Raw genomic sequence first — 12,299 nt, 5'->3', positions numbered from 1 at the left:
CAATGGGTCTGTACTTCAGGGCAAGGGCAATGCACTCTAATTTCAAATTGCACTCAGTATTGCACATATTGACCTTATGCTTTGTTAGAATTAAACCACCATTTGTTTTTTGGCTTCACCGACAGCTGCAGTCAATGGTGGACCTACTGGAGGGAACTTTGTACAGCATGGACCTTCTCAAAGTTCACACCTACATCAACAAAGTGGTCTCCCAGATGAACACCCTTGAGGAGGTAAGGTTACACAAGCAACCGTATTGATATGTTTTGCAACCATTTTTAATATAGTTACCACAGGGTATTAGCTATTATCGCATGCATTGAGACAGTGCTGTACTCTTTCTATTCAAAGCCCAAAGATTTTATTCCAGAACCCTAATCTTTTAAAGTTCAATTTTATCTAAACAGAATATAATAAGCTATCATTGCTAATACATGTTTCTTGTCTTGCAAACAGTGGCTCAGGTAGTACAGCAGGTCTACAGGCTTTAAGTGTCGAAATGTCCCATCCCTCTGAGCATAATCAGTATAACAGGGCGTTTAGGTGAAGACTGGAGGCCACACAAACCACCACTGCATAGGCTTGTTTGCATCAGCTGTTACACAAGCACATGCTAATTCATATTACAATAACAATGTCACCAACATTAACACACCACACGCAACACAACATATAGCACACACATGGGCATGGCACGCTGCCACAGCAGTGCAGCTGCCTCGAGCTGTGCGCAGCCTCCCCGGGTACACCCCCCAGCCAATCCCGACCTCTTGATCAGCTCAGCTCCGGATGAGCCTAACTGCTCAATTGGTTGCCTAGCAACCCGTCTCCTGTTACGGGTCCCATACATTTGTGCAAACCAGCCTCCCTGTCACAAGCCTCAACTCCAGTCAATTTGTGTACTATACAGTTCAACACTGATGTTCACCAAATGAAAAGTTGCCCTTTAGTAAACCTGCACATTTAGTTATGCAGTGCAGGAACAAGCCAAGTATTTCTGACAGTAAATGTAAACTGTAAGAGTTATAATACAAGCAAGAAACAACATAGGTGCAAGTTGTGAGATCAGCATTTTTATTTGTAAATTCCCCAGTACGTTGGTGCCATGACTCCGATCTCACAGGGATAAGAGTGGAAGGGGCAGAGTTGTGTGATGCACCACTGTTGCAGATCTGATCGCTATCAGTGAGATGAGAGGAGGTTCAAAATTAACCTAGCTGTTTTGCATAGTAGTTATGACTCCTCTGACACGTGTGTGTGGTCCCTGGTTCTTGCCTAGCCTCGTTACACCTGAATACATTTAAAGTTTTGACAGACTTCAGTTGGAGTACAACTTTCTGCAAGCAACGGTTGATCAACACAACCTAACACTGCAAATGAATCTGGTGTGCCATTTTCAGTATTGTACCTCCAACTTTTGAAATTGTGTCATCCTACAGACCATTAAGACCAATCTCACCAGGGAGAATGACTTTGTAAAAGACAGCATGATAAACTTGAGCAACCAACTGAAGCGCTATGAGAATTATTCTGACACTATGATGAGCATCAAGAAGGAGATCTCCAGTCTGAGTCTGCAGCTGCTACAGAAAGATGCTTCTGCTGTTCCCAATAGCAAAACCCAGGTACTCTCTTAAGATTTTTGTGAGCACAGCACTATCGAGGGGTGTTGGGTAACACTTTATCTATATTGTGACCATATGCTAGATGGTTAACGCTTATATAGAGTTGTTAAAGGAGTTAAGCCAGTGCTTGTTATGTCAAAAGATTTTGCTAAAAGATTTTAAGTATGAAATATTTATGGGTTTATCAATTCCCCCTCCCCCTTTCCCCCAGAAAGAAACTTATTTATTCCCGAGACATTTGACAAATTGTTAGTGTTACAGAGTCCTGTAATGTGTTGTGTGTATCTTTCATTTGTATTTTACAGACATATCTTGTTTAAAAGTCATTATAATAAATTTGCAACAATATGTGGAGCAGAAGGAGAAGCATTATTTAGACCATCATCAGTTATGTGTTAAGTGATTTCAAATACAGATGTTCAATTAATTCCTGGCTGTGCAAAGCAGACCGGTCGTCGCTGGAGACTCCCGAGGGAGCGTAGTTGTGACTCTGGTGCTCATGTTGGTTAGGGAGGCAAAACTGACAGGGACTGGTTCTCCTCATCGCGCTTCAGCAAACCCTGCTGGCCAGGCACCCATTGAGCTCAAAGGCGGACACCTGCAGGGCTGGTCTTTGTTCTCCAGAGGCCAGTAGCCCACTGACATCCACTAAATCTTCAGGTCTCCTGAGCCATGTGGGGAATTGCTGCAGTGAGGGGAAAAGTGATTGGGTATTCCAAATTGGGAGAAAATCAAGGGTAAAATAATAATTAAATAGCACAGAAGTTGTCATGGTCTAAGGCTGTATCCACTAGGTTTTGGAGCTAACTTCTCATCTCAATACAGACATGAATGTTTTTCCCTTGCCAGCATGTTGCTCTCACACATTTATGAACTCAGCCCAGCTGCAAATTCTGGAATGCAGAATGGGTTATCAACATTTAGTCAGCAGCACTGTGGTTTAGCAGGCCTGCCCAAATAATGTACTGTTCTTGTTTTAGTATTAGCTGTTTGGAATGAGCATTTATAATAACAACAATTTGAAACTGATTGGAATTTCTACCATACTAAATTACTTTTCTAGTCTTTTTTTTTTTTTTTGACAGTAAGTTTATTTATTTATTTAATAATGTGGTCTGTTACACAGGCAGTATTTAACGTTCAGAATACATTTTGCAATGTCATCATCACCCATTAACCCTTGTGTTCTCCATTTTAGGAAACTGAAGAGAAGACTAAAGTAATAAATAAATATATTAGCAAAAAGGTACCTAAGGCAGCCAAAACCCCAAAGGAAAAACCAATAAAACCCAAGAAAGAAAATTTTAAGGGTGTGAAACCCACCCCCAAAACCAAGGCAGCAGGGCACCAACCTGGTGTGATCAGAGGAATCACCTACTACAAAGCTGGGAATCCTGAGAGCAGCGAACACAACCCCAGCAGCAGAGGTAAGACAAAATGGTGTGAACATCAATCCATACATACGCGACTAACTGCTTACCAGCTTCTCATCTACAGATTATTATCTTCCTCAGTGGGGATATAATGAAGGTGGAAGGTCCTTGCATAAGTTCAGGCCTTCATATATCAAGGGAATTGGAATTGGAATGAAACTTGCTAGGGCATTCATTCCCACATGTTACTCATAGTGTCACACTCTGGGGTACAGATGTCCTTCCATCTCTCTGTATGTATGTCACATTTAAATTGTTTACATATACCTAGCGAGCCGCTTAACCAATTGTGGTGAAAGTTGCTAAGGACATTGTGACAGGGATGGCTGTGTGGTGATGTCAGGCCAGAAGTAGGAACAAAAACAAACAAACACAGTACTGCAGGGCAAAAAGACTCTGCGGCGCCGTTTATTTTCAAACAGAAATAAAATAAAAGATTGAAACAAAAACAAACTGCTCACAGAGCAAAAGTAAAAGTTTAAACACAAACAAAAATCACAAATACAAAAACTAAGCACACAGGTCAGGCTGGGCAGATCGCTTTCACTGATCCTGTGTACGCTATATTTTTAGTTTAGTTTTTTAAGCTGCTCTCGCTCTGCTCTGTTCTCTCCTCTGAACACCCACCTCTTTTATATCATGGTCGAGGGGTTAACTGGATATTAATTCTCTCATTACCACTTCGGCCATAATCTGCACAGGTAGTTTTATTATGTGTGACTGCCAACTAATTCAGTAATGGCTAGCTGACAGTCAAATATTCACACAAGGTATTTTAATGTGGATGGGCTTTCCACCCACGCTGCCAAACAAAACCTACATCTTCTCGCCGTCGTATATTTACAAATAAATCATAATAAACAAACAAATACAAAACAATAAATTGCACAGGGGTGGAGGGGTACCCTGTTCTAAAATAAATGAATAAATACAAAATCAAATCAAAACAATGACGTGGCAGGCGCCACTTCGCTCATCCTACACATATAAAAACATTTTATAGCAGGGCATTGCCCTGCCCCCTTTTCATGTACAGAGCTCCTGGCACTGTTACAGAGATTCTTTCACACAGGTTGCTCTAAGACGGGGCAGAGACAATGAAACATGAAAGCATAACCAAGTCACAAACTCATTCTCTCTTAAGCTGATCATTTCTTTAACTGAAGCTTGACATCCTTTAACTTGATTTTTCAATATGGGCCTTAATCTCTGGTAAAGGACCTTGAATGTTGTCGGTCAAACTGTGTTTAATCACTGTTCCAAATCAATCAAGAAAGTCTCTGTTCTTGTACACACACTCTGAATGTTGTCTATCAATGTAGGCTAAGTCTGCTTCCTCGCTGCCCTATATAATCAATCTAACTATTTCAATTTAATACAGCAAATAAAGATTTTTAAAAAATGTAAAAAGAGAATATTGTTTGCTGTCAACGGCAATGGAATAACAACAATAACAACTAGTCTCCGGTTTGAATGATGAGATTTAAGAAATCAAACAACTGGATGCAGTCTGATTATTTTAAGCAACTTTTTTATTTCAGCATATCACAGTAACAACACAGGGCGGTGCTCTCTTCTCTAACAAAGGCAGGAAGGAGGCTTTGAATACATTTTATGAACACACTGTGAACAAGCATTCTTGTAAAAAATGATAGAGGCTGCCAAAACAACGTTATTCTGTGCTTGTAGTTACTTGCGAAAAAACAGCATTTTGTATTTTGTACTCTTATGACCTATAAGATCATAAGCGTGCGAAATAGAGCAGATCTGACAGACTTTGCTAGCCGGTCGGGAGTCTGAAGTGGGTCACTCCTGAGAACAGACATTGCTGCATATTTCCACACACACACTATTCAGAAGTGGAATTAATTGAGGAGTGATCGCAGGTCACAAAGCCTGTGCAATTTACATGCATTTTTCAAGTACCACCTGTAGCTCCCATTAAACCTGTGTGTTCCTTTAATCTGTCTGCAGTTGATCTTAATGCTTTGACACTGTAAAAAGAAAGTAAATACAACATGAGTTAGAGCACATAGGTTTGGATTATGGTTGTTAAAACCATGTTCTTTGAAAATGAAAATTAGTGGTAATTAAGGGTTCTATACTGTCTTTGTTAAAGATCTTTCAAACATGTCAGGGTTATATACTGTCTAGTCCCACACTGTGGCTTCCAATGACTTCTGTGCAAGCAACTTGCATGTTCTATTTCCAGCAGCTCATAATGCCACTGTCATGCAGTATTTCTGAGATAGTGTGAGCACAACTGAACTTGATTATTTCTTGCTTGGGAATTCCTGCGCTTAGCTAGGGACATCAGGGAATTTAAATTGTTATCATATGCACTCCACATCTGGATGTATGACGCCTTTGCGGGCTGAGTAACATAAGTAATTAGAAGCCACATCCCGTACTAGACTGTACAGAACACAGACAATTTTAATAAAGGTTCATACTGTTACTCAAAATATGCATTACATTAAAATAAAAGACAAACACAGAGTGTGTTTTTTCTTTTGAGTTTAAAAAAAAAATGTCTAAATACTTGGCTAATGTATTTAGATTAGTTTCCATTATAGAGAATATTTTATGATATATTCTGCCTAAGGTTTCACAGACTAAGCACTAATCTTAGACTGTCTAATGTTACCTTAAGTAAGGCAGTCCAAGATTAATGCTAGCTGGGGTCTGTAAAACCACTCCAAAACGTGTTCCACTATGACTAAATACATACATACGTACATACATTTCGTAACAAGGGATAGTGTGGCAATTTACAGTAATACCCATTTGACTGGTTCTTAGCAACAGTGTACCCCAGTGACTCCCTTGTTCTATGATTTGATGGTTTTCTGTTCTCCTGTAACTCCTGTCACTCCTGCACATAAACACCAACAACATTAGCGGATTCAATTGATCATCGAATATAATTATTAAAGGTTCTGCAAACACATAGCAGTGTGTATAGTATAGAAGAGGTTGTCGTTTGGTAAAAGCAATGAAGCTGCAAGCAGTATTGTCTGTGTCCTATGTTGTTTAATACGAATAGACTTCCAATGAATGTTGTCCAAGCAGAATAGAGTTTAAGTCCAAACTTACATTGCCGTGTAACCATTCCAGGTTGGCTAATATTATCAAGGTCTAGTTTCCTAGAAGTAAACATTAGGGCCACTTCTGCTATGCCTTGCATGTCAGATATTGTTTTCCCCACATGCACACACAGCAGAATATCTCTTATCTCTTTTTTATTTCCACAGAGAACACAGCAAAAGCTCAAGAGTTACAGCCTCAGGACAGGTTCCACAGCTCTGAAGCCCTAAGAGCATTTACCTCAGAAACCACTACCACTACCACCACTGTTCCTATGACGACAACCTCTGCCCCCATGGCAACCACCACCACTGCCAGCACTCCCACCACTGTATCCACGACCACCACCACTGAGAATCCAGCGCCAACAGTCATGATTGTCCTTGAGAATGTAGACAATTCCAGTGGCTCTCTTAACAGAGGTAAAGCACAGCTGTTTTCGCACACAGTTCCTTAGGCTGTCCTCATTATATAATCTTTATCATAAAAGCATTGCATAGTTATGTCATGTTATGTGCCTTCCTGTTCTCAGTGCTTAAAGATGGGGAGTGTGAAGGGACCATATCATCGATCGAGTTGCCTGAGAGACACCACAGCTATGGGCGCAATGAGGGAGCCTGGATGAAGGACCCCTTGGCCAAGGATGGAAAGATCTACATTACCAATTATTATTATGGCAACAACCTTGTGGAGTTCAGGAATCTGGAAAACTTCAAACAAGGTAGGCAATTATTTTAGGACCAGTTACAACTCATTTAAATACATTTAAATAAAACACAGTGAAAACAGATATTACCAAACATAGGGCAAGCTTTATTTAGCTTTTCCTCCAGTGAAAAACACATTGTGTATTCATTTAAGTGATCTTACATGAATCTAAACATATCTTTTACACAAAAACGAATGTTTAAGCTACTATTAGTATTATTGGTACTTGTTTTATGTAGTACTTTCTTACAGGTGATACACATTTACAGATGTAGAAGGTAAGCAGGTAAAACTGGTAGGGACTGTTTCTCCAGACGCACAGTGTGCTCAGAATGGACACCTGCAGGGCTGGCCAAGGTCGGTAGCTCGCTGACATCCGCTCTCAAGTTCCTGGGTGAAAAAAGAAGCTGGCCTGGTCATGGGATTGGAGGATACCCACTTAATCTGTGGGTCTCCTAGCCATGTGGGGAATTACTGCGATGAAGAGAAAATCAGGGGGAGATAATAATAATAATAATAATAATAATAATAATAATAATAATAGTAATAATAATAAATGTATATTTGATAAATGTACATTGTAGTCTTCTGATGTTCAGATAAAAAATGACCCCACCTAAACTATAATAGCTCTGAATCAGTGAACACCCACTATGCGCACAGGAAAGCAGTGCAGATTTAAAATAAATATTAAGGGCCTGGTCAAAACAAACCCAGAATTGGCTGTGGTCCTCTGAAATTTGGGAACCACTGGCTAAGACTAAATTTTTGTGTTTCTGACTATTTACAAGTACTGTATTGTGTAATGTGAACCCTCTAAATTGCTAAGAGCTGTACTCTTAATATGCCTTGAGGCTGATGTGAAGGCACCCACAGTTGTCCTGTTGTGGCCTGGTCTTTTTTATGAATGGATGAATGGAATCTTAGTGTAGTGGTTCAGCTAGACATGAATTAAACTTTTCATGTAAAAGATAATGAAGTCTGATCTGTGTGACCAGGAGTTAATCTGACCAGAGAGGGAGGCACACACATGTCTCACATCCAGTTCTTATCATGAATAGACAGAGGTCTGTTCTGAAGCCAGATGATATTTTCAGACAGGGAAGGACTGTAAATGATATCCACACTGATGTGAAATACGGTTAATCTGTTACAGAGAGAACCACTATTTTAACTCAATACATTACAATACATTTGCCCTACAATGCTCTTAAGGACAAGGGTCTAAAGATTGGGATTTGCCTACACACCAACTGTTAAAAATAAAATATTTACTATGCATTTTGACTTTTGTTATTTCACCTTCAATGGAACTGTTAAAGGGTTTATTTGCAGAAATGAACTTATCTGTCTCAACTAATGCATTCTTCATAAGAAATACAGTAATTCAGTAAACGTTGCCACATAGAACAAAAGTGGTATTTCCTACATCCACTAGAGTGTTGCAGTGGGAAAGATTAATGGTTACAATGTGGTGGAACAGATGCACTTGGGGATTAGACATTATCCTGAGAGCTCTATTGGGGCCACATACACGTTTTACTTTTGTGAAAGTCACCAGGATCTAACTGAGACAGAAACTGATACAAAGTGAATGTGAACACAAGAAGAATGCATTAGACATGGCAGGCCCAGACCAAGTTGTTCTTTCTTTCAATACTTTTTCTTTGCATTCACTATGGTTTACTACTCAGTGAATATTTTTTACTATGGTATACTGCAACAAACGTTTAGAAGAAACGCTGTTCCAAAATGTTCAAATTATTTTTCTCAATGGACTTGGACTTTCAGATATTTCTCTTATTGCTTTTGTGTGTTGGTTGGCCTGATCTCAGAAAGACAGTATGGGCTTGGCTATTGTGGTCATTATGCCAGATCCAGATCAGAGTCTTCTGGAGATTTATTTCCTTAGCATTCTTCATATTTAATATTGTCTGAAAGTCAAATGCATGAGGAATTGCTGGGGATTCTGGTCAGCAGAATCCCGTTTCCTTTTAATTGTTACAAAGTGTACCGTCTACAGCAGTTTAACAATCTATCACTGTTTCATTCTTTTATCAGGTCGCTGGAGCAACTTGTATAAGCTGCCTTATAACTGGATTGGCACAGGCCACGTCGTTTACAATGGATCCTTTTACTACAACAGAGCCTTCACCAAAAACATCATTAAGTACGAGCTGAAGATGAAATATGTGGCTTCCTGGACCCTTCTCCATGACGTTGTATATGAGGACACCACCCCCTGGAAGTGGAGGGGTCACTCTGACATTGACTTCGCAGTGGACGAAAGTGGCTTGTGGGTCATTTACCCTGCCATCGATTACGACTACTCCCAGCAGGAAGTCATTGTCATCAGCAAGCTGGACCCTGGCGACCTTTCCATTAAGAAGGAGAGCACATGGAAGACAGGCCTGAAGCGCAACTCCTATGGCAACTGCTTTATCATCTGTGGGGTGTTGTACGCCGTGGATGTTTACAACCAAAAGGAGGGCGAGGTCTCCTACGCGTATGATACTCATACCAACACAGAGGCCACCCCCACGCTGCCATTTACCAACGAGTACGCCTTCACCACTCAGATTGACTACAATCCCAAAGAAAAGGTCCTCTACGCCTGGGATAATGGCCATCAACTAACATACAAGATCAACTTTGTACAGTAGTTGATTATCAGTTGTCAGTCCTCCCTGTTACCAAGCACTTTTTAATCTTTTGTATGTTAGTCAATTACAAAATAATGCATAAATTCTGCACTTCAGTTCTAGGACAAATGGAATCAGCAATGCCTTGGGAAAAACACCAATATCTTACTGCACTTGTATATTATCATTAAATCAATTATTTGCAGGAATCCTAGTCTTCCGCAATAAAAAAACATGAAATTCTCAGATTAAAAAAAAAAAGAAAAATCTACATTATTCCATGAGTAAAATAAAAGGGGACGAAATTAGTTTTCCCTGCCACATTATCAGACACACAAATGGTACTATTGGGTAACAGTTTCTCTAGCGTACCCGCGGTTAATCAGGGGATAGCCGAGTAAAGATCTTATAAACAAAACAAATCAGTGAATCAAAAGTCCAAGAACATAAGAATATAAAGTCACAAAGCAAAGTTTGAAAAATCATCTTTGCCAAAAGCAAAAGATCTAAACTAACCATTCAAGTTTAACCAAGGAAAAAAAAAAGCGTATCCAAAGAAAACAGAAAGAAAGATAATTGTAAATCCAAAGGAGTCGGTGTATATGAAGAAAATAGCTTTGTAATCCACCCGTAATTTTATACCACCCCCCCCCCCCCCCCCCACACCCCCACACCCCACCCCACACCCCACCCCACACCCCACAGTAAGTACGAGGGTTTAATCCCATAGTTAGGTTTGAGGTTAACCACATATCTTTGCTGCGGGTCACCAAACGGAACTTTATAGTTTACAGGCCCCAACCTTTCCACAGTCTGTGCTGGGCCTAACCATCAGAGCTAATTTGGCAGAAAACATTGCTGCAGCATTTGGCAGAGGATTAGTTTTTACCCACACCAAAGACCCCTCCTCAAATACAACATGCTGCCAAGGAGCATTGTAATACTTAGCTTGCCTTCCCTATCTTTATGCTTACTTCCTTAGCTAACTGTTGTTGGCGTTCCAACAGAGAATGCTGGGAAGTGATTAAGAGCGGTAGCTACATCTGTCAAACAGTCGAGAGGGCCTTTGAGTGTGCGTCCAATGGCCAATTGCGGTGGAGAAAATCCTGTGCTCTCTTGCTTGGCGGAATTGATGTCGAATCGAAATTCTGGAATCCATTGGTCCCACTGCTTGTGATTTTTAAAAAGCAGGCTTCATGCGCAGTTACGTTTTCTTGAAGGGACATGCACCACTATATGCAGCAAAAACTCAAGCCTGCATTAACATATGTGCATTATTGATTGAAAACAAACATGGTTTAAAACTTTATCACGGGATATAAGAACATCATGAACTGTTTAGCTGGCCAAGCATAATACCAGTTTAAATTAAAAACTGGCAAGTGATGCAATTCTAGCACCACACAATTTGTCGATGCCACATGTTAACACAGGAAGTATTTATTGTTGTTCTTGTTACACTTGTTTTGTCTTTTATGTTGTATTTTCGTTTATAAGTTTAATTATTCTTGAACTGTAACCTTGTATTACAGTGCAACATGTGCAAGTCGCTTTGGATAAATGCGCCTGCTAAATAAATAAATAAAATAAAAATAGTTACACTTTCAAATTTACAAGCTTACCAGCGTCATTGACCATAAAACAAACAAATATACTTTTTTTAACTTCAAATATTACAAATAGTTCCCTGTGGTAAAAATATTCCGAGTTAGTCTTCGTCATCCGGACAGTTATAGTTAAAATAGAGCCGCAGCATTCCAGCTATAGTTGGTTTGACTTTGGAATGGCACCACCTCCCTAATGTGTTTGCTGCCAGTTGATCCACTGTACAGAGGAATGTCGGCTTTTACACACATTTTGACAAAATCTGAAACCACAGTTTCCCGCTGTTCTTTGGCAGATGTAAGACACTAAAATGATCCAAACCCAGTGGTCTGTTTCAGTGTTTTCGATGGCCCTGCTGTTTCGGCCTCATCTTGTTTACCTTTTCTTGCCTTCAATTTATGTTCAGCACTGCCAATGTGTTCACAATGGTCTGCCTACGAGTGTAAAAGCACATTACCATCAACGTGAAATTTGTCCTTGCCAAACTCGCCGACCCAATCTTTAGGGGTGATTATTATTGTTTTCTTTGAACAGCTCTGAATACTGAAGTAAACTGAACTTGAAGCAGTTTTATTAGACAGGTTTGTTTACGTAAATTTAAAGCAAAGTTGCCTGTGTTAATGTTTATATATTATATGTGTATTGACTGTATTGCATGTTCCCCCCCCCCCCCCCCCCCCCCCCCCCCCCCCCCCCCCTAAAAAATCTCAGAAAACATAGACAGTCCGCATATTTCCATGTTATTCCACAGCAAACAGATTCCTAGGATCCCTCATTATTTGTAACAAAGGGACTTACTATAAATTAATAGAAAAGATGTTTTAAAGACAGAAGACCAATCCCTGTCTAGAGTATTCATAGTTATAAACCAGAAGACAAACGTGTATTTGCTTGTTTGAGATCCACACTGTACAGAATTTCAGATGGAGTGCCCATCTTTCTATATAAACACCTTTATACAACGCTCAAGTTTGCTTTTGTCAATCGAAGCACAAATAACCATTCTCAAACAGCAACAACACAAACTCAAACCATGTAAATATCGAATCAACATGTTATACTGCTAAACATGTTGATTCTATATTTATACTGCAGCCTCAGCATTACTAAAGTCCCATTGGATCTGTGGCGCTGCTTCCTTTAACCTGAGTAAGCTACTGAACCATGAACTCCAAAAGGTTGCAATGGAATGATCAGGA

At 39.9% G+C, this 12,299-nt stretch overlaps 1 protein-coding gene across 1 annotated transcript in view; it reads left to right on the top strand.

Moving 5' to 3' along the window:
* The window catches only part of LOC121303498 (olfactomedin-like protein 2A), a 39,337-nt gene extending 29,261 nt beyond the window's left edge, over positions 1 to 10,076 (top strand). Inside the window, exons 3-8 of the mRNA XM_041234217.1 lie at positions 126 to 233; positions 1,440 to 1,625; positions 2,824 to 3,052; positions 6,313 to 6,567; positions 6,678 to 6,866; positions 8,915 to 10,076. Of these exons, the coding sequence (XP_041090151.1) occupies positions 126 to 233; positions 1,440 to 1,625; positions 2,824 to 3,052; positions 6,313 to 6,567; positions 6,678 to 6,866; positions 8,915 to 9,516 (1,569 nt within the window). The 3' untranslated portion in view covers positions 9,517 to 10,076. The remainder of the gene's footprint in view (positions 1 to 125; positions 234 to 1,439; positions 1,626 to 2,823; positions 3,053 to 6,312; positions 6,568 to 6,677; positions 6,867 to 8,914) is intronic.
* The last annotated feature ends 2,223 nt before the right edge of the window (positions 10,077 to 12,299 follow it).

Source organism: Polyodon spathula, chromosome 33 (genome assembly GCF_017654505.1).
Source record: "Polyodon spathula isolate WHYD16114869_AA chromosome 33, ASM1765450v1, whole genome shotgun sequence".
Classification (NCBI taxonomy): domain Eukaryota; kingdom Metazoa; phylum Chordata; class Actinopteri; order Acipenseriformes; family Polyodontidae; genus Polyodon; species Polyodon spathula.
This window is presented reverse-complemented; position numbering and strand designations above follow the sequence as displayed.